Source organism: Struthio camelus, chromosome 21 (genome assembly GCF_040807025.1).
Source record: "Struthio camelus isolate bStrCam1 chromosome 21, bStrCam1.hap1, whole genome shotgun sequence".
Lineage (NCBI taxonomy): Eukaryota > Metazoa > Chordata > Aves > Struthioniformes > Struthionidae > Struthio > Struthio camelus.
Window position 1 is genome coordinate 3,520,147 of NC_090962.1, and position 27,243 is coordinate 3,547,389.

The 27,243-nt window shown below is 46.6% G+C and overlaps 1 protein-coding gene across 1 annotated transcript; it reads right to left on the bottom strand.

The window, feature by feature from the left end:
* Positions 1-6,716: 6,716 nt before the first annotated feature.
* VWA1 (von Willebrand factor A domain containing 1) lies at positions 6,717-26,179 on the bottom strand. Its single transcript, XM_009671542.2, has 7 exons — positions 26,017-26,179; positions 25,213-25,720; positions 15,814-16,377; positions 10,124-10,402; positions 8,796-9,068; positions 7,731-8,000; positions 6,717-7,061 (listed from the first exon to the last, which is right to left on the bottom strand). Exons 2-7 carry the CDS (start codon positions 25,283-25,285, stop codon positions 7,021-7,023), a joined length of 1,500 nt encoding a protein of 499 aa, XP_009669837.1. The 5' UTR covers positions 25,286-25,720; positions 26,017-26,179; the 3' UTR covers positions 6,717-7,020.
* Positions 26,180-27,243: the final 1,064 nt, after the last annotated feature.

A 27,243-nucleotide genomic window follows, 5' to 3' on the forward strand; every position in this document is an offset into this window, starting at 1 on the left:
GCCGCCGCCGACTGCACACGCGCAGGCGGAGGACGCGCCGCTCCTCCGCGCATGCGCGACGGCTGCCCGCGCGGCCTCTGATTGTGCCGAGCGAGGACGCACGAGCACGTCATCCGCAGGGCACCGAGCTCTGTCGCGCGCAGGATGATGCCTCTTCCGGTCGACGGGAGGACGCCACGGTCTGGGTTAGAAAGTGGAATTTGATTGGCTGTGGGCTGAGGCCGGCGCTGGGAAGGGCGAACTAGGTCGGGGCGGTGCTGCGCCATAGCAACGGTAGTGTTGGGGCGTTGCTAAGGAGGCCGGAGGAGCCGGGGCGGCGATGGCAGCGGCCAGCGCGGCCCCACCAGGTACCGGCCGCGGGGCCAGCCTGTCCGGGCGGGATCCTGGCAGGCACCAGGCCCCGGCTTGCAGGTCTCTGCGGGGTTGCGGCCTCCAGCTCGACACTGCTGGAGGTCCATCGCAGGGCCAGGCCTGTCCGGGTGCCCTGTCCGCAGCCTCCCCTTCCGCAACTGCCCGGCGTGCCCTGAGGAGGCAGTGGGCGCTGCGACTGAGATTACCGTACGCTGTGGTAGACGCCCCCCTTTATTCAGGGCCACACGTGATGCGTTATTAAGAGAGCACTCTGTGCTTAAAAGTTTTGTCTTTTCTTCCTAGTGAAAAAACAAGTGAATTTCTTAGCAACACCCAGATGAGCAGCACTGCTCAGCACCAGAGCTTCATGCAACTACAAAAAAGGTGGACTTTGCGCAATGACAGGGGAGGATCACCATTGTTTAAAGAAGAAATCGGTGGGATGGAGTTGATGGTCATGATACGTTGACCACACGAACAATAGATCTTTTTCACATAGCTGATCTATCACCTAGGAGAGACATGGGTCATATTCAAATGTTATATCAGTGTAAATCTGTGATATGGTTTGAAGTCAGGTAGGTCTAATGGTGTAACGCTCCCACTGTGCAGAGGAAATCCTCCCACTTTACAGAAATCTCACTTTCAAAATTCTGTGTATTTTTGACTGAAATAGCTACATAAGTATAGAATATTAACTATGTTGCTCTTAGACTGTTTTTCCAGTACAGTCTGGTAATGGAGGGCAGTCTAGAGGTATTAGCAAGAACTTCTTAATAAAACATTTTCTGAATAAATACATTTTGTTCTTACCTAGAAACCAACTTATCTCCTACCATAGATGGCTTGGAAGAAAGTCTGCAGAAACTTAAAGTTCAGGTGGACAGCTTAGCCTCGAGTCTGAGTTTTGATATGGATCAAAATGATGGCACAGATTCTGGCACCGCAGGCAGCTCAAGCACTTTTAGACCTAAATGGCTACAAATGTATAATGCAACCTATGTGGAGACAGGTCCTGGGAACATACCTAAGCAGCTTGCAGAGTCAAGAGTGGTTTTTAAAGCCAAGGCATCTAGTCAAATCTTTAGGTGATGATCCAGCACTAACAAACTTAAGTCTTCCCATGTTCGCTGCATCTGCGGTCAGTCGTGTGGCTCAGCTCCTGGGAAGTGAAACCACAAGCAAAAATGACTTGCTATTGGAGTATCTGGTAAATACCAATTCATTTCCTGTAAAGCTTGGAGCTCCACATGTAATTGGAGTCAAGCCTCTCTTACATGCAAAAGTTCCAGTGAGAGCTTGCTCTCAAGAAAGAGTCAGTTCTTCCTTAGACCAAGGTAGCTCTCTGTCTGTTGAACGTGCAAGGAATTACCGATCCCGCTCATTTTCTCCTGCTTTTAAAAAAAGCCGCTGGCTAAGGTCTCACTCCCAGTCTCCCAAGTCCATGTGGAGGCCAAATTCTGCAAAGGCAAACGCTTGTGCCCAGCCTTTGCCAAACTTCGGCAGATTCAGGTGCACCAGAAAGACAACAGCATCAACCAGACAGTCATGATCTAGAACACACAAACTGGGGTCTCTGGCTGCCAGATCCTATACTCTAACCAGGATGAATGCAGGGGGAATACTCAGTTCCTTGTGTAGCCCTCACAGTCTGCCCTCTGCTACTGTATTCTCACCAGCAGCTCAGGACATTAATGAAAGGTAAGAAGAGTCTTTTGTAAGGCGAGTTAAATTGCCCTAGCATCCTGAGCCCCCAGCATTTTATTATGAAGAATTATATTGTGCCCATGCATTTTGAAGTCCCCTTTCACATTATAGATTCCACTGTTACTTACAAGAAATTATGAATGGCAGAAACAATTTTTCATTGTCCACAGTTGCACTGTAGATATCAATTACATTGACTAAAACAAATATATTTCATATTTACTTTGTTGCCTGAAGACATAATGCAGAATCTCTCTAGTGACTGGTCATATGTCCATTGATTTACATTGTATTAGGCAGATCCTATTGTTAGCAGATTAAAGAAAAGCAAAATAATTTTGGCTTTTTACTCAGTATTGCCTCTTGTATGATGCTGTCACTAGTGTCTTTGGGAGGGCTAATTACTGCATTGGGGGAAGTGCTTAGTGAAGTGCTGGACTCTTAAAACACCACAAATTTATGAAGGAGATTTCATTAACCTGTACCGGGAGGAGACGCCATCAGAGATTTCAACCTCATAATGCAGAAAGGCTCACGCACTATACTTTTTTTTCCCTGAAAGCTTCAGGGAAAATTCAGACTCAATAAGCCAAGTGGGCCAAATCCAGGCTTGGAACACCCTTTGGATTTTGTTGCCGAAGGCGGCCCCTTGTTATAAAACTGGCAGACTAATTTATTCATTTACCTGTATGTTAAGGACCAAGAAACAACAAAATCCATATGCTTATGCTTGATACAGAGTTGTATTTCACTTTGTGAAAACTATTCTTAATCAAATTGCTTGTAATGTGAAAAAAAAAATGAATAGGTACAAGAGGAAAATTTAACTATACTAGCCATATAAAAAGTCAGAAACATACATAAAGCTTACATATAAAATTATGCAGCCTGAAATGATATAAACTGTAGAAAGCAGCCTAGATAAGCTCCAGTGTTCATAAGCAGGCCAGTAGCAGTCATTCAGGTATCTTTTTCCCTTTAAACATTCTTGTGTCCTCCAAAAACATTGACTTGACTAAGTCTCTGAAAGAGTGTCTGCAGATTGCTTCATTTTTCCATCAAACCTTTCTCCTTTTCTTTTACTGTTGGTAATCTAGCAGATACATTGCTGATTCTAAAGGTTAGTGTTGGCTCTATTGTGTGATTCCATAGTGCCATGCATACACATTGGAAAACCAATACAATGGCAAAGTAGCTAGTGTCTGTTACAAGGTAATATCCCAAACATAGCATCCCTTTTCCACAAAACAGTTAATTCCATTTTAACCATAGTTTTCTAATTTACATTTTCAATTTTCCATCTTTGATCACAGAATATATTGATTATTTCAATAAAAATGTGATTCCTGCACTGCTCAATGCAAAAGGACAAGGATAAGCACTAAACAAACATCTGTAATTGCTCTTGTATGCTATTTTCTTGTATGCATTTCACTGTCCAGAATGGAGATGCCTCACTCAGCTTGTATAGTGAGCATACTTCCATATCTGGTGGAGTCTTTTTCATCGTCTTAGAAGCAATAAAAACATTCCCTGAATCTTCACACCTTTCAAGTGTATAGGCCAGCTTGTATTTCTTACTGAATTTGTAAAAGTTAGTCCTATTTGTGCCAGGCATGTGCTATAGTAAATTAAATGCCCTTCTGGCTGACAATAGCCAAGTACAGATATAGCACCTCTCCCCTCCACTACTGCCTGGAGAGATTAGCATATCCTAGTTATGTTTGTACTTTGACATCTCAGCAAATCTGGGATTATGCAGGGGAAGGAGGCAAGCTGGATGCACCTATGAGCAAGTTTGTTCCAAGTGAATACAAACTAGCGAGATTCTGGAACTGGGAGAAACATGCTGACTGTTCCCTGCAGAAAACCATTAGGTGTCTAGGTAACAGGATCTGGGTAGGATAGCTTCAGTCTGGTTCCTGATGGATCAGGACCTACCTAGAAGGTGATGTTCAAAAAAACCCACAATATCTTGATACAGGAAAGCAGGGGAATCTTGCATTGCCAAAGAACCAATGGAACCTGACACACCAGATCACACTAGCAGTTCCATATAATCAATTCTTTAATATTAATATTTAAGACTATCTTTCATCTTTAATATTAATATAATTAAATATTTAATAATAGCCCACACCACATGCATCAGAGGGTGCAAGGATCATATAGAAAATATGGGAATAGCTCACCCACAGATGACGCTCTTTATAATCCCCCTACAGGCAGAATCCAGCTCCTATCAGGAACACTGATGGTTTGTGCTCTCATTCTATAATGGAGTGTGGGTGTCACACCCACTAATTCAGTGCAGGTGGGATGCCTAAATAGCTTTAGAAATCATTAGGCTTTAGTTCAAAGAAAGTTCAGTTTAACTTACTTGTCTATCTTAGAATGGCCATATTTTCATGTTTAAGAGTACTACCAGTTCAACCAAGATTTAAGGGACATTTACTTTTTGGCTCCTTATAATATGGTATTCATTTCTCACTAAAGCTGAGATATTAGTAAGGCTGAAGACTGATGTATTTCTAATTTTTTTTTGGTAAAGTTCCATGTAAATCAGACTATGAAGTCATGGACGGAACACTTATTTTTCAGTCATTTAAAATTGAGATGAATACCAGCTTTTCAACTTATACCTCTCCTTAGTTATACTTAAAAGATTTGTCCCTACAACTATCAAGAACGAAGTAATCATTCCAACTCAATAGCTCTTGTGTTGTATAATTAATTGGCTGTCTTCAAAAGGATGCATTACAATGCAGGGAAGGGAGGGAATGTTAAGGAATTAGTAAACTATGCAGGGAATTTTGCAAAATTAAATAATCTCTGTCCTACAGCAAGATGAACAAGATGATCTTGAGATCATGAGAGATTCCAGAGGCTGTATCTTTCCCTCAGCACAGTCTCCATTCAGACTGATCAATCACAAATGCACATTCCAAAGGAGAATACAAATCATATGAAATCTCCCTATATAGTAAATGGGTGACTCACCTCCTTCCCATCCCATCCTCCCGTACAGGGAGATAGCCCAAGACAAATACTCCATAAATCTAGATAGGTCAAGTTTAGCACAGGGGAGACAAGGTCAGTGTCAAAGTACCTCTCAGCTCCAAAAGGAACTGATTTAAAGGGCCCATAAGCAGAGTTATGGAGGGTTTGCATGGGGGCTCTCCAAACGTACAGCATAGTTTTAAAAAAGTGTTCCACATGTAGGACAAATAAGCAAAAACCTTAAAATAGAGCAAGCATTACTGAGAGAGTATATGTCCACTGATGCTGCTTTTGGTTACCAGAGAAGTATCTACATTGCCTTACAGCCCTAAGCCCTGAATTTTGGAACTGTGCACCTAAAATGGCTCTGTCACTAGGTAGAAAAATAATCCTTTTTTTTTTTTTTTCAAACTCCCCTTTCTGAAGAGTAGCTTTATGACAGCAAATTCAAGCCTGGGGCCAAAGGGAAGGAATCAAATATACTCTCCCCCATAAAAACAAGATTTTCAAATGTAATTCAAGTTTAGGGCTGGGTAGGAGCCCAGGACAAGACAGCTATTTAAAGATGTGTGAGGTGTCTTCAGAGGGTAAAGGACAGGGCCTGAAATGATAGTGCTGGACACTGATGATCCCTAATTAGTCAAAGAACAGGCTAATTAAGTCTCCATAGAACTGCTCTGATAGCAGGACTCATTCCTGACTAGGTGAAACTGTTTGCAGGTATGCCAGTGTAGTTCAGTGGCTGTGATCCAGGCAGTACTACACTGTTGTTTGGAGGTGTGTACTTAAAAGAGAAACACAAATAGCTGTTTTAGATGGTCTTGCTGCTTGGCTCACTGCTGCTGCCTGAACTCAGCTGAGGGCTGAGAGCTTTAGAGTATATAGTACCACCTGCTGGGGAGGTAACTTCCCGTGTATTTGAGTCTTCCACTCTCTCAGACTGACACCAAAACCCAGGGCAAATGACTTGGGGGATCTGGCTCCTTCAAAGTCCAGCAAGGATCTGTATGTCATTGTATCAGAAGAATTTAGCATCAGAGCCAGAGAGACAGAGTGGAACAGTACTGATGAGCCTCAAGAACATAGAGGACAGCCACTGTATAACTTATAAGCTCATCAGCTCTGGCCTGACGTAACCCTACTCAGACGGCACAGACCAAGCTCTGCCATAAAACACAGACCACCTGGGAACACAAAACTGTCCTTGCAGTTTGTAAGAGGCAGGATGTTACCCTCATATTCTGGGCAAATGCCAAGTGGGTTAATGATCTCTTTTCTTCCTCTTCTCAGAGATCCTGGTAGCTTGGGCTAGATCTCATCAAGGTACTGTACATTTCTGTATTTTGTTACTCTTCTTTCTCCTAATGATTTTTTCCTTCCATGCCTGAAATGACTATACTTCCGAGATTGTTAATTTGAGCTGCCTGTTGAGTATACTGGTGAGTGGGAGGAAAGTTGCTTTTCGTCAAGTACATCAATTTCGGTGGTAATTGACAGTAGGAATGGATTTGGGCACGTATATTCTTTCACTGAGTGCAGATGCCCAGAATAAAAGGCCAGTGCAGTAAACTGTTGAATCTCGAACATGTTCCTACGCTGAAAAAATAAAGTTGTATCAACATTTAATAAATAGAGAACAGGAAGCAAGCAAACAACAGTGCAGATTCATCACTTTGCCTTTTCTTTGCTATTTGTCAGGCATAGTTACATAAGAGACGGTACAGATTTGGGATCTATCAGTCAGGTTGCTTGTTCCATCCAGCCATGGCAGACCTTTAAGCTTTAGGAGAACCTGACTAAGGACAGCCTTTAGGCTTGACAACCACCAACAGTCGATACAGCTCAATGCACTGTGCAGGTTGGGAGATGATCTGTGAGGTTTCTGGCTTCCTCCCCAGACCCCTCCATCTTGTCCAAGCCTTTCCCCTTGCTCTGTGGGGGATCAGTTCGCTCCAGTGCCTGTCATGCGCTCTGTCTGCGCTTATATCCTTGGGCTTCTGTAGCTAGGAGAATACAAAAAGTACAATGTCAGCTTTGTCCGCCTGCTCTCCAAATGGGACCGAGTCAGAGATCCCACCCTTTGTACTCATCTTCCCCAGCACTCTGGCCTCTTATTGGACAAGAGGCTGCGCTTCTACACTGCCACGCAGCTTCTTTTTAGCTCTTGCCTCACTTCAGCCTATTAAGTATCTTTGTGCTTCATCACAGTAAGTGGCTCCTGGGTAGTGGAAGGAGGAAAGCAGATGCTTTGTGCCTTATTATCTGCGTTTAGTACTTAGCTTGAGAAGTGCCTCCCAAGTTGAAAAGTGCAGAGTAATGAACACTTCAAGTGACTTCTAAACAGTGCTTCCAATGCCCAGGCCAGTTTTTAAGAGCCTCCCCTGCGTTGTTATCCCAAAGTGCTTACAAGACTGTGTCTCCAATGCATACTTTTTCTCCTGCCTGCAAACCTAATGCCACTAGGAGGAGCATTCCTCTTAGAAATGGGGAAAGCAATCCAGCTTTGGACAATCCCTTTTGGATTGGTAGCTCTGATGACAAGTTAGCTGCTGAGCACGGAATATTTCAGCCATGAAGGCTCCACTGAGTTGGATCTCCAGCAGCTCTGTCCCTTTCAGGGCACCTCTCTCTGGCACATGGGCTCCAGGAGTCCCCTTTGTACCCCAGCTCACCTGGTTGCATGTGCACCATGCGGCACAGCCCCTTGCCTGGCTGGTCCTTGTACATGGGCTTCACACACACTTTGTTAGTGGTGCCTGAAATCAGATCTGTGAGGAGCACGCTGTGGATCTGTGGCGAAACGCTGATGAGAGATGAAGGGCCAGTTTGTCGTCGGCACCTAACTCTGTAACCGAGGACCTTCCCATCGGCAGAGTCCCAGGAGGCTTTCAGGGTGTTGGGACCCATGTTCTCAAAGCGAAGGTGCCTCACCTTGGAGCCCTCTAGAGAAGGGAGAAGACCCATGTTATTGGGAGCCATTTGTATGGAGTGGTCCCTCCTGCTTAGCTCCTTGTTCCTCCTGAGGGGACTACTGAGAAGGGGTTGCCAGCCAGTCTGGTCATTCTCTGTTGTAGAGATGCAACAGTCTCATCTCTTCCTCCATATCTCCTTACTGGAGATGCTCAGACTGCACCTAATTAGTCCTCAACTTTGTGCTGGTACAAACACAAAAACTTTTGTTCGCCCTGTCTGGCTACCTCCCAGACCCTAAGCAGCTCCTCTCATCCTCTGAGCTCTTCACTCCTGAGTCCTGATTAGAGCTAGATTTTGTCTCCTGCAATATCTTTGCAGGTACCTCTTCAGAGCAGAAACTTCTGTTGATGAAACTTCTATTCCCTGGATGCTAAATCACACCAAAGCACAGACACCGAGCAGAGAGGAAGGAAAAGCAGTTGTCTTTCTTCTTTAGGGAGATCCAGGGACCTCCAAGCCAGCTGTGCTTGCAACTTCACTAGCAGCTTGGCAGTGCATACTCTGTTAGAGTGGTCATATTGTGCATGGCTGATTTTCTTCCAGTCCTATGCCTTATCCCTCTGCTACATCCTTATGGCAGATCATGTGCTATTCATTAGAAGCTGCAGCTTTCACCCTCTCTCTTCCAACTCCAGTAACTGGGCTGACTGAGTTATTCTCTGGCTTCACCTAGAGGTAGCTAATTTGTGCAAAAAGATGGACACACTTCAGAGGCCCTTTGTGCCCATACTGTTTCCCATCAGCAGAGAATGCTGCTCACTCACCTTCCTGAGTGCATGCTTTAGCTGACAGGGATTTCTCCTTTCCTGTTTTGTAGATGGCAGTCACTGTCACTAGATAGGTTGTGTTGGGTGTCAGGTTCTCCACCACAGTGCTGTTGCGCTTGCCATCCACCTCCAGCAGCTTCACTGAGTCCCCAGGGAGCGGCCCATACAGGATCTGATAACCGATCACACTGTCCGGTGTGGGAGCCCAGCTAACATGGAAGCTGTGTGGCTTGGACTCTGAGATGAGAACCTGAGCTGGACTGGTTTCCTCTGCAAGCAGTGTAAAAAGATATGAATGAGTCTATGTAACTCATGGCATCAGAATGCTCTCAGAGGAGTACAGTTGACCTGCACTGTATTTGGCTTCTAGGAGGTAGAAGAAAATCTATTCAGCACCTAGATGTTTGTAGTCATCTATGTCAGTGTAACCCAGCTCAGCTCTAAGAAAATGGTTTCTCCATCAGTGCAGCACAGAGCAGACAAAACTACTTAGCCAGAAGTGTTCTTGTGTACAAAAAAAAAAAATACTTATTTGACGCACTGCAACTTTGTGCAAATTCAGCTTGGCTTTGTCACCCCCTCTCAGATTTTCAGTGTACAACTTTTCAAAAAGTTGCCATCCAATATAAATTTGAGTTATCTTTCTGGCTCAAATAACTAGTCTGCCCAGAGGGGCCTGCTCCTGCTCTTAGTGCTTCCCGCTCTTACACAGGGATTTCGCAGCAGTGGCTACATCTGCCTGGAGAAGCAGCATGCACCTGCTTCAACAGCACACCTGCAGCCTCAGGTGGGAGAGAGGGATCTCCTAGTTCCCGTAACAACTGCTCATGCTGTGAAGGTAAAAGTTCCCCCTTGCCAGTAACCCACACAATGCAACACTGCTTCTGCTTGACCGTCATACCAAGACAGTGAGTAAGGATGTGCAGCAGTTTATGCTTTATCTCTAGCAGGCTTTACATCTTAGCCCTGTTAAATTCTTGCAAGCTGCAACCTCTGCCTTCTTCTCAGGCATGCTGGGCTCTGCTTTCCCCAATATGCATAATTTTAAGACTGGAAGGGCATCTTATGGGCATCAGATCTGATCCTCTCTTCTGCATAGTCAAGAAAACCTCTCTAAGGAAAGATTTGCCAGGGGAGTGCCAGCACAAAGATGCCATCTACTTGCTACATTCTGTCCTGATCATAAGCATCTGTTTTGATCTGTCTACCTCCTCCAGTCATGAGGGTGTGGGATGCAGACCAAGGGCTGTCCTGCTTGCTTTCTATTTGCAAGGCTCAGTATGGTGGTGCCCTCCCACTTGGTCAGGGTTGTGCACATGTTTTACCTGCCAGCGTTGTAACCCTTGTTGTCTGGGGAGGGATGTAGTGCACGTTGGATTCAGGAATGAGTGCCACCTGGTAAGTGGTTTCTGGTGCAAGGTTGCTCAGCATGAGGTTAGTGTGAGCCCCAGACACTTGCTTTGTCCTCTTTCTTGCTGGATCATCTATTGGGGCATACTCTAGGGTGTAGTAGCCAGTTTCCTGGGAGAGGAGTTTGGGCCACATCAGACGGAAGCTGCTTGAGGTGATATCCACTGCACGGAACCGATTTGCTTGGATAACATCTGGGAGAGAAAAAGTAGCAAGAAATCACTACTGATTGTTTATACACACAACACAAGCACATCTGAAATACAGGCCCTTCTGGATGGAAGATGTAACTGCCCATACCAACACTGGATGACAACTAAAGTCACCTAGGTGCAGCTCGGTCCTGTCATAGGAATTCAACGAGCCAGACCCTCTTTGAAAGGTTCAGGAGCACAAAACTAGTGCCAGCCAAGAATAAAATTTCAAAAACATAGAATAAGTGTAAACTGAGGCAGCAATGTCTGGGTTTTCACACCACCCTCACCCCTTGGACAAGAGGTGGCATTTTGGCTAAAGCAATTGCCTAGGTGTGTTTGTGCACAACAAGCTGCCGCTCAAGAGCACAAATGCATCCTGACTTCTGGGTATGCCTAGCCTCAACCAAATTTGCCTCAAGCTTCCAAGTTGCTTTGTAAAGCCCTAACTTTCCCTCCCCATTCTCTGCTTTGTCCTCTGTAGTAAGGCCAAACAATGCTAGTGACCTGCTGTGGTGGAGAGACCTGGCATGTCAGAAAACATGCCCCTGCCAGTCCAAGCCTACCTTGCACCAGCCACGAACGAATCTGGAGCAGTCCAGCAGGTTCTGGGCTACCACCACTGCTCCACAGTTGTGTGGGAGTTACTGTATTTTGCCACTTTCCTGCCCTCAGCAACTCATTACCACCGCCTGCTACAGTTGCAGTTGCAGCAGCTGCTTGGGAGATAAATGACCTTTCTTCTCTCCCGTTCCCACCACCTCGAGACTGAATGAATCTTTCTAGTCTGCAACAAAGCCAGAGACAGAACTCAGGCATCCAGGTGCCTACATCTCTGGGGACACTTCACCCTGAGCTCCCTGTGGAAATCATCTACCAGTCAAACCAAACTACTCCATTGTGTTGTGTATGTGAAGTGGCCCAGAGTGGGAAGAAAACATTTGCTCTTTACCTTACCCCAGGAAGCAGAGGCAGCAAGCGGGGGCAGTCCAGCATTTGCTAAGCCTGCTGTGTCCATCCCAGCTGAAGTCATTCTCTGCAGTGTTTCACAGAGCCCCATTGTTTCATGACATTCAGTGTTCAGAGACACCCTTGTGCTATCTTGCCTCTCTCTCTGTCCCTGCACAGAAGCTTGTCATCAAGGCTGATGCTATCTTTATGTTCTAGACCCCAAATGCCAGGCATGAATACTTATGCTGAAGTCCTGCAGTTCTCCCAGCTTCCTCTGTTACCTTACCATTCTACCACATTTGGTATCCTGAGCCCATCTCAGGTAAGATTCCATTCCTCTCTGCCGTTCCAAAGGGGCTTTGTTTCTAGCTCCATGGAAGCAGCATATGAAGACATTAGGACCTTATGCTCTCAGGCTTGTTCTTTAACTGGGAGAAGATCAGCTCTCCTCCTCTGAGCTGCTGGAGTCCCTGACAACGTCCCCATATCAAGTAAGCAGCCTCAACTTTTCCTCTTTGTTCTTTGGCTCTCCCAGGCAGGCAGCAACATTCCCCTTCTGTGCCCTGCCCTCTTGCTTCCATACACATGGCCAGCCAGCAGCATTCCACCCTGCACTTGGAGGAGACAGAGGGTAGGAGGCAGCACCCCATGGTGCCTGTGCCTGCGGCACTGCACCCTTCTGCAAGGAGCCCTGCAACTACTGGTGGACAAGCCACAGAGGAAGAGGGAACGGAGGAAAGGCCTGAGTGCCAGTACTCCTGCCAAGCGCTCAAGGAATGGAAATAATCAGCTTGGAGGCAGAACCCAGGCACATTGCGAATAAATCAGGCAAATTAAAGTGTCAGGGTGAAACATCTGAGGGATCTGCTGCAGGCAACCCATAACAACCAGCTCTGCTCCTTGTTGCCTGACTACAGATGCCTTTACCATATAAAGAAGCCTATAAGCCCCAGAAAATAGATGGCCATGACATGCTTCACAGTCCCTCAATGTTCCTGAAGGGAAACAGCATGTTAAGTTCTGGTACCAGTCCCAGGCAGTGCCTTCCTGGGAAGGCTCAGAGTGAGCTTGTGACACACTTGCCTTCTACCTCCTGTCTCTTAGTGACTCACAAGGGATGAGCGTGGACAGAGAAACACCTCTTCACAGCCACAAGTGTCTTGGGTAACCCCTGAATGCTGGTGAGGTCAAGGTTAGACTTCCAGGACCACTGCTACTTTTACGATGTGCAAGAAGTGCAGGCAAGCAGCAAGTGAACTCACCATTCTGGCCCTGGATCTATAACCCTGTCTATGGTGGATTCAGCTAGGACCTGGGACAAATCATTTCTGCTCCATGGCTCTAACTGATCAGGAATGTGTTGCCCTGAATTTTCATGGGAAGTGACTGATCTTTTGTTACTACTGGGTAGGCGTCTTCCTGCAGAGCTTGGCTCAGGAGATGGTGCCAAAGGACAATCCAAGTCAGTGGTTGCCTGTTCGAGTGGCTGAGTGAAGAACAAGTGAATGCTAGCATAGAACCTGATATCATCTCAAAGGAATGCCTTGATTTCACATTTGTAGGTCCTTCCTCAGAAGGAGAGCACCAAACGCTATATATTGTCTGCTTGAGTACATAACATGTAAGACATAATAGATGAAGCCTGGTATAGGGTCCCATCTCCTTCACACCACAAAAAGGGAGCGGAATTTGTCTGGAGCAAGCTGTGACCATGGCTGGGCTGGCTAGGAATGTTGCCCCCTGTGTTCTGCAGACTCATTTTGTCAGCATCAGATGCCAAGGAAAAAGAGAAGGAGTGAACATAATCCATCCACAGTCCCTGTATTTCTCCTTTCTGTGCAGCAGCATTACTGGAACTGTTCCAGTTCCAGCATCTATGAGAAGCAGTCCAACTTATCTGTTCCATTACCCCACCAAGTTTTCAACATAGGGAACTGAGGCAGAGACTTCCCATCTCTTGGCCTCAGCAGAGCCTAAAGCAGGTCAGGGTTAAAATTTGGAAGGTTGAGTCACTTTCCTTTCGTCTCTCTGGCCTGGTAGTTGCTTTTATGCTGGCTTGGACTGAAAGCCCCTAGTGTGAATGCCAGACTCAGCTGTAATAGCTTATTTGATTATTTGTCTGCTCAGATCTCTGATCAAACTTAACTGAGCAACCCCTATATAAAGGCCTTTACATCTAATAAAGGAGATATATAGCTGCAGAGTTTAAACCCTTTTATGGAGGGTTCTCAGCCTACTTGAGACAATAACTGCTCTGTAGCCAGGGACCATTGTACAGGCATGTCTATGGAGCAGGGATGAAACACACACCCTTCCTGGATAGGAGGTGGAGGGAGGAAAGCAGCTCATTTCTTAACAAGGCTCGTTTGTGCATCTACAAAAGGCTTTTAAAAAAACAGAGTCTTGCAGCAAGAGATTATGATAAGATAGCAGTGATAATAAAACCAGACTGGGCCATTCCCAACTTGGAAAGACCTGATTCTTCCTGCCAAGAATCCCATTTGTCCCTACCATCCCAGGGGTCAGAAGCAGAAAGGGTGGTGATGAGGGCTGCCTCCTCCAGGCAGGGAAGGGTGAAAACATGTGGCATTATTAAGGCTAACTCATGAGATGTTATCAGTGTCTGTCATTTTGCTTAAAACACCAGCATCTGGATTCATGTGAGAATCTCACCTTCCATTAAAATCCCAGACTAGTAAGTTTTAGACCTGGTGGATGTGAAGAACTCTTACCTTCAAGTACAGAAGGGTATTTATTACCTTTGCAGATCTTATGATTTTTAACCCAATCTTGTGCTGCAAGGATACACAGCTATTTCTCATTTTGTGATGCTGTTTTATGCTATCTGGATTCAGGAAGCACTAGAAGCTGAAACAGCCACTTTAAACAAAAAATCTAGGGGTCTGTGTGGCACCTGATACAGTAGAAGGACTGCTGCTATTGCCACACTCTCACTCGGGAGAGAGGTGGATGATCACAGGACAACATAGTGTCTGTGTGTTATTTTCTAAATGACAGTGATTGGAAATCGAATGAAATTGCTACATTAAGAGGATTCTGTGGAAAGAGTTACTTGAACACACCAAAGCCAGCTCTAACCAACTCACGCAGGAGCAGAAGCCAAGTGGGGAACTGAAATAGGATTTTCAATGGAGCGAGAACCTCCAGAAAATGAATGGAAAGTCTGCAAAGCCATAGCAACTCACTCTGCTTTCCAAACAAATCCAGAGGCATCTGGAGGCTGAGGCAAGAACCCAGCTTTGCAACTGCAGGCACACCCAGGGTGATGGCACTCAGGAGCTGCACGGAGGACATGCATTGTACAGTGCAGTGTGCACCTTAGCACCTCTTGGTTTCCAAAGCCTGTCTCCCACCCCAGTTTATGCTTCTGGGGCCTCCTTAGACCCTTTCCTGGATGCTTGAAAGATACAGGAGTGCTGATAATCAAATTTGCTGTCTGTTCTTCTTGCTCACTGCACAGCAGCAGCCACAACCACGCTAGCCACAAAGAGGTAGCAGCTAGCCTGCTAAGCCTGACAAGTTGAGGCTGGGAGTTTCTGCCAAGGGCTGTGCAAGCCGAGTCAGGCTTTAGATTTGGCATATGCAGAACACGTTGCAGTGAGCGATTTATGGTACAGAAACATTTCTTGCTACAGCCTTAATGCTGATAGCAACCATCATCCTTAATTGCTTTTGGCAAAAGAACATCAACTGCCAGCCACTTGAAGGCAGGACTTAGGCATTTCTATGTGCCAGCCACTATGCTTATACCTGAAGGTAGACAGAGGAAGCTAGTCAATGTGTTCAACCCATCTGTGTCCTCTGCCTCCATAGGACTTTATGCAGCCAGGCAGCATTTCAGAGAAAAAAAAATTGACCCTGAATGTGGAAATTGGGTTCAAGGGGCTTGAGCACCTTGCTTTCACAGGCAACAGCTTCTTCTTTTTGCAACTAAACCACTCCCTGTTCGTGAAGCCTTTGGATAACAATTAACTTGTGCAGGCAGGAGCTAAAGTCTTGTGTGCCATGCATTTTCATGCCTGGCTCGAATTGCAGGGAAGTCAGGGACCTGCATGATTCCTTTCAAAGTCTTGTGGGTTTTTAAGGAATTCAGATAATGCACTGCCTGAGCTACCTTCCCTCTCTCTCACTAAACAACTCATTACAAATACAAGTTCAGCTCACCCATAGGGCTGCAGAAGGGAATATGACCCAGTCAGTCAGAGGACCTTCCAAGAGGAACAGAAGATATTCGTCCCAGACCTCCTCAAAGCCTTCGTTTGTGCCTAGACCTGTAGTGCTGTGGACACAGCATTTCAGTGTAGAAGGGCAGCTGCTGTGGGTCAGGATGACCACTAATCTTAGGGGATTCTTGCACTGCCTGCCCTGCAGGGTCAGACACTAGCTGGCATCCAGCTCTATTGCAAATTCCCAGTGACTATATCCCAGCCCCACCGTACCTAGGATAGCATCTCGAAGCTCCTTTGTGATGATGGGCAGGTCATCAACATCCACAAAGTGCAGGTGCTTCTCAGGAGGTTGGCTGGCAGCAGCAGAGAGCTCTAGATAATTCCCCCGTCCAGTGCTGACAATGAAGACCGTTACTCCCATGTCCTTCAGGAGCTGCATGGGTTCAGAGATGTCATCAGTGGAGAAACCATCCGTCACCCAAACCAGTACCTTGGGCACATCTGGCCGGGCACCAGCTTCTTCACTGAAGAACTTTTCCTTGGCATAGGAGAGTGCTTTGCCTGTGTTAGTGTCACCCATCAGCTGCTGAGTATCCCGGATGGCTTGTTGCACAGTCCCACTAGACAAGTACCGGTCAAAAGGGAACTCCATGGTTGGTGTGGTGCTGATGTGGATGATGCTGGTCTGGACATCATTGGGGCCAAAGGTGAAAGGTCGCATGAGGTCCCATATGAATTCTTTGACCCTGGAAAACTCATAGTAGGAGACACTACCAGAGCTGTCCAGCAAGAAGAGGAGGTCTCCCTCTGAATCAGAAAGGGAGGGCTGGGGACCTAGCAAGAAAAGAGAGAGGTTTGTTAGTGAAGTGGTATGAACCCATCTCTGCATGAGCACCTGCTAGGAAAGCTTAGTTGTCTTGGGTCAAATCTCAGAATTCAGTGAGAATTTTGCTCTGTAGAGGCCTCATGATCTGCCCCTTTTTATTATTCTTATTTGCACCTATTGTGAGGGCTCCTAGGCTTTACTCTCAGCCTTGCTGACAACTCCCTGGGGCATCTCAGCCCATCTCTCTGGTGCCCTGACTTCACTCATAGGATAGCTTTGCTTAGACTCATCTGCCTGATCACAACAGAGACTTTGCTGAACGCTTTGAGATGCATACACAGGAGCAAACCCAGACTAAAGTGTTAACCAGAGGTTTACCTGTGACTGCTCATGAACTGAGTTCTCTTAGCACCTTTTGCATTGAAGTACATTACCAACAAAAGTTATTGTGAACAGCAAACTGGTTCGTAACTCTCCTGAGGTCCTAGAACCTGAACTGGTTACAGGATCATAAAGAACAAGAGCGAAATTTTTCATGAGACTCCCCACCACCATCCCTTTGCACATCAGGACTGCGAAGTCACCTGTGTTAGATCATTTGTTCCCCACTGCTTTCTGCGCATTCAGGCTCACTGTGGGACAGCCTTATCTAGGCCGTGCCCCATAGAGTCACTGCAGGGAGAAAGGCCAAAGCACTGCAGTGGAGTTGGAAGGAGTGTCACTCCTGGAAGCAATACAGGTCAGCAGCCAAGTGCTGCCCTGTACTGCCACGGGACCCTCTCAGCAGCACGTTTCAAATACACCACCTGTCCCACAGGGTTCCACATCAGCCAAGAAGGCAAGAATCATGCAAGAGAACACTTGGAGCACCTCAGAGACACAGCAGCAACTCTGAGCATCAGCGCTGAGTTGGCCCATCGCTGTGAACAATGGCACAACATCCAAACACACAAGAGTTGCAGCTGCCGTAGTCCACACATATTTCAGCAGGATTAACCAAGGCAGGCCACTCCTGTAAACAGCCTCCTGCCTGTTGAGACAGCCAACAGAGACTCATGATAAATAGAGCTTTTGGAGGTCACTCCTTTTATGGGCATATTCTGCACCTCACCCAGATCAATGCTCTTCCAATAAGAGGCCAGTCTGAAGGTACATCTCAGCCTAGCTGATGTGGTGAGCTCTCCAGGAGCAGGGAGAAGAGCTCTCCCTGCCTGCACTGGTTCCCTGCTCTCCAGGCTTTGTTGCCAAGTTCCATGTAAAGTCCTGTTGTACACATTTATCAAGGGATGGGGGAAGGGGGCAGTGAGCACAGAAAGTAGAGTTACTCTTTCTCCTCCTTTCCATTCACATCCAGGATCTTCACTGTTCAAGAAACTGCTTGGATAGCAAGGGCAGACCATGTCTCTCAGAGGAAAAAGCCCAGTCATGAGATGGGAGAGGACAGAGAAGCCAAAAGACTCTGCAGAACTCGGATGAGATGCCTGACTTCATCCGGCTGCCTGGCTCCTGAGAAAATGCAGTTCCTTATGGAATAGGGAAGAGATGAGAACCTAATACTCCTCTGGTTCAAATTCAGCCAATATGCATAGCATATGCAGATGGGAGCACAAAGTACTATAAGTACTATTGCAGTAGGACAGGGAAGTCTTTTCCTGGGCCACGAATCTCACCTCCTCACTCTTGCATCCTGCACAGGGACAGGGGCTGGAAAGGAGCAGGGATCCAACACAAGCAGAGATACCCTGGACCTGACAAAGCAGGGAGCTCTGGCTCCTGAGCACACATACTGCTTCCACAGCACTTCCACACTGCATTCACCGAGGATCTTAAAGCACTGCACAGACTTATGAAATCTTATGATAGTCTTGCCAAGCAAGTTATTAACCCATTACAGATAAACCACAAGCCCAGGGCAGTGGGAGGGGGCAGGCACAGGCACAGGCACAGGAATGACAGCAAAGCCAAAGTATAACCTGGGAGTACCAGATCCTGCTCTCACTGTTGCAGAAAGAATGCTTCTGAGCTTTGAGCCACTTCAGCTTGCACACACACCTCTTGTTACACAATGCCAGGCTGCTCCCCAGGATATTCTGCTCCAAGCCAGAGATGGGACATATTCCAAGAGCTGCAAAAATTTCTCACAAGCCTGAGCCAGCAGGCACCCACACCCCATGCCCGGGAGCAGCCTCCACCATGAAGACCTGCTGCACCTGGCTAACGCACAGCAGTCCCAGACAAAGAAGCAAACTGTGGGTCTCAAGGCAGAGAGTGACTGCCAAGGTCAAGGGCAACTTACCAGCCTAAAACAACTTACAGGTTTCTCCCATGTCCTTACAATAGCAGTGCTTGCAAGAAAAATAAGCTATATTTGGAAAAGAAAGAGATGATAAAGAGACTTGAAAGAAACTGCTGCCTCTGCTCTCCCAAGAGGGATGGCTGCTGCTCAGTTCAAAGGCTACGATCCACATAAGACTGGCAGAAAGCTTCCTGATTTATATGACTGTTGGCAGAAAAGTCTGGAGTGTAGGGAGGGAGGGAAGCTTCCCTCCTCTCTAGATCACTCTTTAAAAGCTAGGCTAAATGGATCTTTTCTTGCCCTTCTGAATACACTATCACTTTCTTCCCCAGACAGTCTTAGGAGCTACACCTCAAAAGGGCAAACCCATTTGTGCAGGAGAGTACAACATATCATGAAGAACCTGCTGTGCAGGAGAGGGCTGGAGTTATCATTTGACCCATTTTCTTACAATTGCAATAAAAATGCTGTGTGGGAAGCATGAACGCTCCTTCTTCTACCACCCGTAGATCTTGAGAGATTTATAGTAGCTGGAATATCAGTAATGCTTTTGGAATTCTTTTAACGGTTCTCCTGGTTTCTGACAGCTTTTGAGATGCAAGAGTGGAGAAGAAGCCTTGGACCAGACATCTTTGCCAGCACATTTGGGCTCCTCTGTGAGCAAGGGAAATGTGGGACGGCTGAGCAGTGTGGACTCTGAAGCACAGATCACCTTGGTGCAACATGCAGTGGTTTAGTGCTGCAGTCATGCAGGGGAGCCAAAACCACAGGGCAGTAGACAGCTGAGTGGAAAGGCTTCTGAGAAATTACTTGCTCCAAGGAGAAAGCTCATGCTAACAGCTCCCTATGCCAGCTCTGCAGAAAGATATGCCAATATGCCAAGGCAGGCCCAGAGACAGTAAAGAGCTTGGCAGGAATGAGCAGGGGTTGGCTAAGCCCTTGCTAGGGGAGGACTCCAAGAGACAGGTACAAGATGGCAAAACCAGGAGGAGGGAAAGGTCAAGGACAGAGGAACAATGAGAGAGTAAAAGAGATGGATTACATCTCCTGACAGTGAAACCTAGTGGTCTGAGCTCAAAAGAGATCCTGAACCAACAAGAACTCTGCCTATCAACATACAACACGAGATTAAAGCAGAAAAACAGAAGGTGGACAATTTGTTTGGCTTGAACCACTGAGGATTTGATCCTCTTGGCCCAGTCTATTGGACATTCTTCACCCTGCTATTTATTTCCCTCACTGGGTATCATTCATAGACTTCCCTATGTGACTGGGGCATGAGTGTCTCATTCTGTTCCATGCCAGGAGTGTTCTCCATGTTTGTGTGCTCAGGAACATGTCAGGGGCAGATAAATTGGAGAAAGGGTCAGGTGTGCTGGGAATGCCCTTAGGGCAGGGGACAACAGAGATGTGCATGAGCCAGGACCACACTTGTATGTGTTAGAGTGTAGGTATGCACTGGGAGAAAGCCTGATGCTGCCCACATGTCACTGGGCTCCTACAGAGACCAAGGCAGCACAGGAACAAGGCCCTCATTTCTCTCCTGTATTAGGTGCTGGCTGAAAGGGCAGAGCCATATTAGACCCGTGATGAAACAGCAGGAGAAATCAGATGGAGCCTTCAGAAATGAAGAACATTAAAGTTACTTGGAAGTGACTAAGCACAGGATGCTAGGAGCAGGCAGGAGCAGGCACCTGAGATCTACATTGATTACAGTCATTTCTGTGTGACCCAGCCCTGTCTTTCAGATGCACACACCTAGCAGCTTGGCATTTAGAGCTGGGCAGAAAATAAAAGTAAAGTCCAGTAAGCTTTCCTTCTTACCCACTGCAGCATGCAATTTCATCACAACATCACACAGCAGAGCTGAGCCGGTGACCTCCAAATACCTGCCACTGGCTCTTAGAACTCCCTAACTCCCAACAGCATTCTAGCAGGGCAGAGTGATGGGCAATTTCTTTAGAGCTTCTGGCTGCATGAACCAAGTCAAACATTTAGCCACAACTTTGTGCTTTCCCTTCAGCTGGAAGAAGCACAAGCCATTTGGCTGGCAAGCCATACTGGGGGATCTGGCAATGTGATTGCCTCTTCCCAACATGAAATCATCTGTTTCCCTTTCTCCCTTCCATTCCCCACCAGCTTGAGTGGTGTCACTCATTTCCTGAATGTTGTAACAAGTTGTGAAGGCTTCGGGCTCTGGCAGGGCAGGGATTGATGTCCCAAGGACATTGCTCACATGTGGTAAACAAGGTCTTGCACTGGATCACATGCACTAGCACTTTGTGAGGGGAATAAGGAATACAACATGAGGGAGCAGACATAAGCAAAATCCCTTTCCTGCTGGAATTACCAACAAGGGGGACACATGGGTGAAAACACCATGGAATGCCTGCTCAAAAGAGAAAGCAGTCAAAAGAGAGTCAAAAACCAAGCTCCTGTCAAACTGCTCTCCTGACTGTACCCTGCAGCTCTGGGGCACTAGAAGAGCTGGGAATAATTTTACCAACTTTTAAACACTGGTTCAAGCCATCATACATTGCTGGAAACAGCTGTGTTGATTAGGAAGCTCTGCAGGAAAAGCTGCAGCTTGACACACAATGCCTTGCCTGGAGGGTAGATAGCACTGCTTGATAACAGCAATTACACCTGGGGGCAGATATATATTTCGGAGCTATCTGAAGGGATTGTCTGCGGGAGGAACAGAAGGCTGATCCTTCATGAAGGCAAACACCATCACAGTCACTTCTACTTGACACTCAGCCCTCAATAAGATGGAAACAAGTTCCTCCTCTCTCGTCTTTGTAAACGGGAAGGATCTGTGAAAAAATTAAACAAAGGGCCTCTCTACAACAGGAATGCAGCAAGGTTTATAAAGTGACTGGACACTCCATCATCCTTCCCTTTGGGTTTGGGTTTTCCGTTCCTTCATCTTTCCTCCTATTTTTCGTCCTCCATCCAATACAGACATGTCATCAAAGCCAGAGGTGGGGCTGTGGATTTTTGTTACCAGTAAATGCCTGCATTACACAAGCAGCTGCTATTTTAGGCAGTTTCCTTGCTTTCCAGCAAAAGAAACTGGATATTTGTCAAGATGCCAAATGAAGACTTCTCACTTGCTGTGGGATTTTGAGAGAAGGGACATCCATTAGCATCTCTCTGCCTTCCCAGTACACCTTCCTGAGCTGTCAGGCCTTAGCTTCTGAAAAGCCAAGGAGGAACTCTGCAGATCTCATGTCACTGCTGGTCCTTAACTCTACTTAAATCCTGGGAACAACAGTGAACAGGTGGCACTATCCCGTTGCCACCCTCTAGCTGATACCTGGTTGACTGATGCAGATCAGTCATACAAAGAACTGTTTGAAAGAGCTTGATATGGGAGCAAAATGTCACCACAGAGATGTTTTTCAGGAGAAAAGCAGCTTGTCAGACTTCCCCTATCTTTCTTCATTGAGATGCTGACAGGAGACATCTGCTCACGAGTTCCCTGCACTCTCAGCTGGGATCTGAACACATGCCACGTGCATGATTTACGTGGAACATAACAGATTTAATGGCCAAAAGAGACCGTGTCCTGTCCCAGTTAACTATGTTTTAAACTCTAGTTCTACTAGAAGTGGGGCTGAGTTTGGAGGCTGAAGAATGCAGTTGGTATTCCCCTGTGGCTCCTTAGGATCACAGTGAGAGGCAAGAGGAGAAAGGCACCACCTCTCCCAAGAAGGGAGATATCCAACCAAGCCAGTCAGGAGGTGTTTTACACCTATAGCCATGTTAGAGGGAGGAAAAGAGTCTGAGCCATGGGAGATGGCTAGGCCACCTGCCTTTCTAAGGAGTTGAACCTGACCAAGCAAGATACACTTGTGTGACTAAAAGCCCAAATTGCCTGAGTGGGTTCCAGCTTGTCCATGTCACAGATTACAGGCTGTAGTTTGAGAAATGGCCCTTCAGACAAATTCTTCTGGCAGGAAAAACGTTGGGGTTGTCATCTCTCATGATCTTTTCAGGAGTTTCACTACCTCTGCTGCTTTTCTTACAGCTCTGTAAGTCTTTGAATCATGGAACTATGCTAGGCACAGAGCCATGTTTCAGAGATGAGTAAGTGCTTTTCTAGCCCTCAAGGCAGGCAGCTACTAGGGCCTTCCATGAAGTGGGTGAGGATGGGCTGTGTCCTTTTCTTCCTGCATCCATAGGGACAGCAGCATCCCCTGCTCTGAATATCCAGCACAGCACCTACGTCTTTCAGCTATGAGGACTGACATTCACCCCTGCCTTGGCCTTCACCTCTTCCCCACAACTGTTCCACCCCAAATAAAACTAGCCAAGAGAAAGGCAGCAGGTAGGAGTCTTCTTGTTGTGCTTGCATGTTAGTGCTGTACATATTGCAGCCAAGGCATACTCTTATACCCACATGGGGTGAAGCAGGCAGACATCAAGTGAGAGCTCTGAACCTCACAACTCTCATCCTCACAGGAGCTTGTGGCTAGATCAGCCAGTGAAACCCCTAACTCTGTTATCCTGCCTGCTCCTACAACCATGTTCCTCATGCAGCATAATTAGGTTTGGACATTCATCTGTCTCTGAACCTAATATACCCTGAGAGCTCAAGTTGCTCCTGCCTCTGTCCTTGTTTGTCAACAAGACAGGCAGAAAGTAGAAGTGGAATGTAAGTATTGGATGACAGCAGAAAGAGTGTTGTGGAGAGAATATCTGTGGATAACTCTATCTTAAGCATGTAATGGGCTGCTTTGCAGCTGTGGGATGCAGCCTGTTCCTGCAGTTCCTAGGACAAGGGCTCTTTTCTGCCATGTGCAAATGTCTGCACAGGGCAGAGATGCATGCTGGCATCATCTTCCAGAGTCCAGAGTAACCAGGTAAGGACAGCCTCAGCTTCATTTATCAAAGCCCAAAGTAACAGATGTTGGAACTTCATCCTGGTATAACAGAGATCTGAAGCTGAACCCAAAGATAAAAGTGGCAGAGCTGGTTATACAGCGCTCTGCCGTTGCCTCGGTGCATGAAGTCAGTAGCCATTGCCCTACAAGAGTATTCCTGAGCATGTGGGAAGTGCACTGCCACGCAGTAGCTTCCTCATATTGTTTGCTGCGGCTGGGAATAAAGCCACACCCATTCACATTCAGTCAAGTCCCTGGGAATCACAGTTGTGTGTGTGCATCCCCATGTCTCAAACAGTCCTTCTGCTGCTTGGTCACAGCACCCTGCACAGCACCTTTGCACAAGAGCTAGGCCATGCCCAGGAGCCCTGCCAGACTGGCTGTTTGCTCAAGGCTGCATTGGGGAGCATCTGGGAGGAGCCCAGGAGGCCCCCACATCATAGCTGCCAGGGAATGGGCACCTTGCGAACCGGCAGGTTCGTTTCCTCTAAGGGCGCTTGGCAGTTTGCAAGCCAAAGTCAGCATGTCAATAATTCAATGCATACAACCTTGCCTCTAGAGCAAGGTGCAATCCTTCTGGAAAGCATTACTTTTTAATGTGCTCTGAAGGAATGAGCATGATTCTTAGCCTGGGCTGCAGGCTGCCACGTTCACTTCCATAGCAGCAGAAACGAATAGAATAATTGCTGTCTGTGTGGACGCTGGAGAATCCCGACACAAAGCCCAAGGCAGCAAAAACACCCTGCAAGCCTGTGTCTCCAGATCCTGCTCCATAACTTGGATTACTGAGGGACAGAAACCACTATCCTTTAAGGGAGTCTGAGCAATAAACACGGTCTGGTCTGCATACCAGAAGCATAATCAGCCCCCAGCAGTCGGGGCTGCTGGGGATCTCCTGTCCAGATAGACAAAAAGTTCAGATCACCTTTCATGCTGTATTACATTTCCCAAGTACAAACTCCAGTGAAACCCAGAAGCAGCCAGCAGTAATCCTGCAGCCAAAGAAAAGAACTTTTTTCTAGCTGTGAACACAAGGGAGGGTAAAACCAACCCCATCAGCTTGGCCATCACAGTGTGAGCTGAGCAGTCTTCTACCCCCAGCTACAGTGCAGGAACCAGAAATGAGACATTCACCTCCTCCTTGTCCCTTTCCCTACTGTCAGTTCTGTGACACTGACCCATTATCTTTTCCCCTTACTATTTTCACAGAGCACCAGCCACGAGAAATAATGTCAAAGAGGAAATATAATGATTAAATTACAGAGATTAACAAAAGAACAAGAGGATAGGCATAATATTAATCACTGTTTCCATTTCTCTTAATTGAGGTGCCCCACTACATAGGTAGCAATGAGGAGTCAGAAGTCTTTCCATATGATTGCACCCATATGACTGAAAGCTTCCCGAACACTTTCATTTCCACTGCTGGAAACAATTCAGACAAATTTTCTTTCTAATATGACAATCTCAGGAAGGCTTTTTGTTTGTTTTGTCCTTGTGCCTGCAAAGTAACACAGAGATATAACCATATACCTAAAGCAACAACATAACTAAAAGTCAGCTTTTATTCTGAAAAAACTTTTAAGAAGCTCTAAGAACTGGGAGGTATAAAATGGGTTAATGTAAGAAGGGAACACCTTGCCATTTCAAGCACTCACCTCTCTTAGGTGTGTTTTGTCCCGCAGCAAACTGCAGCCAGAGACCAACAGAAAGCAGAGTCTTGGCCAACATATCAAAATCTGGTTCTGGGCAAACTACCTTAAATCCAAAAGCTTGGCGCTGTGAAGGCAGATGAAAGGCTTAAGATCAGTCATATTACGTGCAAGGATCCACCAGATCCCAGAGTGCCACTTCTCTGCTGCTCACGCCTTGAGATCCGACTGCCTCTTTTTGTGTGTTTTGCTAGGCTGTGGTGGAGTCTCTGGCTCCTGAAGGCAATTTTCCTCCCCCAACTCCCGCCTCACTTTTCAAGTCATAAATCCATCTTGACAGGAGTAGCCGGAGGAGAGGCAAAAGCAGTACTCCTGCTGCTGTTCCTCTCTGAGTTAAACTTGTCCCAGAAGCGTGGATTCAACTGCAGGCTGTTTGCATGCAGCTGGGCTGCTTTAAAAAGATATATCCCTACAGAGAAAACTTTGGCCCTGCAAGACACGGGCAACAGTCCAACTGCAAGGAGAGAAAAAAAAAAAAAAAAAGCTCAGAGAAACCCAAAGCTTCTCCTTCTCAGCTCTAGAATGAACTAGAAGGAGAGAGAAAAAACATGTACATATAGGAAAGAAAAAGTGGAGAGGCTAGAGATCATGCCCTGCCCTGGGAGTCCCGGCTAATCCTTCGGGAGGAGGAGGGCAGAGCATTCCCCCAGGTCCTAGCGCTCCACCACCACCCGATCCCTGCCCCTCTGCTGCCCCAGGGCCTGGAGCCAAACAAGACACACAGACAAACGCAATGCCTGCCCGCTTTACCCTGGAGAAGAGCTGGTGCAGAAGTCACCGAGAAGCACAGAGCCTACGGGAAAGCAACCACTGCTAAGGAGGAAGTGTCAGCCGTGTAGAAAAGAGCATTAAACTATCTCTGGTGTAGCTGGTCCATACAACAGCCTGCTACATACTCACCGATTACCTCACTTCAGCTGCAGAGTTAAATACATTCTTAAGTCTGTGACTAGGTCATCTGAGTCAAAGAGTCACATGCCTAAAGATAAGCCTGTGACAAATATCTCACTGGATGGAGGTGTACAGTGCATACGCCAAAGACCTCAGGTTTAACCTTCATGAATACGCAGCCTCTGTTTACTCCCCCCCCCCCCCCCCCCAAGCCCCATGCAGGCAGCAGGGAGTGTTTTGCTCATGAACTAAGAACTGACCAAATCTAGTTTCCTTTCTCATGTCCTGTCCTGCTATCTGTATCTCTGCTCTTGGTTCCTACTCATCAGGTGGGGGTGACAAAAATCCCTTTCTCTTCTTTCTTTCACTTCTTGGTCCAACCTCTTTCTCTGGGCCTGTGCTTTTTGAGAGCAGCAAGTTTTCGGGGTTTAACCATGGCATCTTGATGTAAAATACAGCCCCTGGGGGGTATTGCAATACATGGTCCCAACTGTTCCTCTCTTAAGTTTTTACCACCCTACACATGGACAGTATTTTTCAAGGAAATAAAGAAAGGAAGAAACATATTGCATATGCTACTTCTGGACAGATCCGAGACATTATTAGTAGAGAGAAGCTGGAAAATTACAGCCAATCATGAAGAGACCAGTTGATTGTCATCTCATTTAATAAGAGGATTGACCAACAAGAGGAAAAAAATAGCATAGGAGGAAAGTTTAGATGCCTGTGGGATTTCTTCCACCGGGTGAGCAATATTTCCCCGATTTGATTTTGTCTCTCCTGGGAACTGTATGAAATGAACAGGAGTTGTGAGCCAAGAGGCTGTGCAGGTTGGAAAAAAATTTGCATCCAAACTCATCAAGCAAATGGAAAGTCGGGACAAGCCCTGGAAATAAGATCCAGTTAAGAAACCGTGGAGTCAGACAGTTAGTCAAACTTTAGGGCTGAATGGGCACTTGTTTGCGCTTCTCCTCCCAGCCCCATTGCAGGTGTATGAGGGGAGTCTGGTACCCAGCTGCGCTCAAAAGAGCTTTGCATATCAGGCTGTATAATACCTCATCCCATGTATAGTAACTCTATATGTGA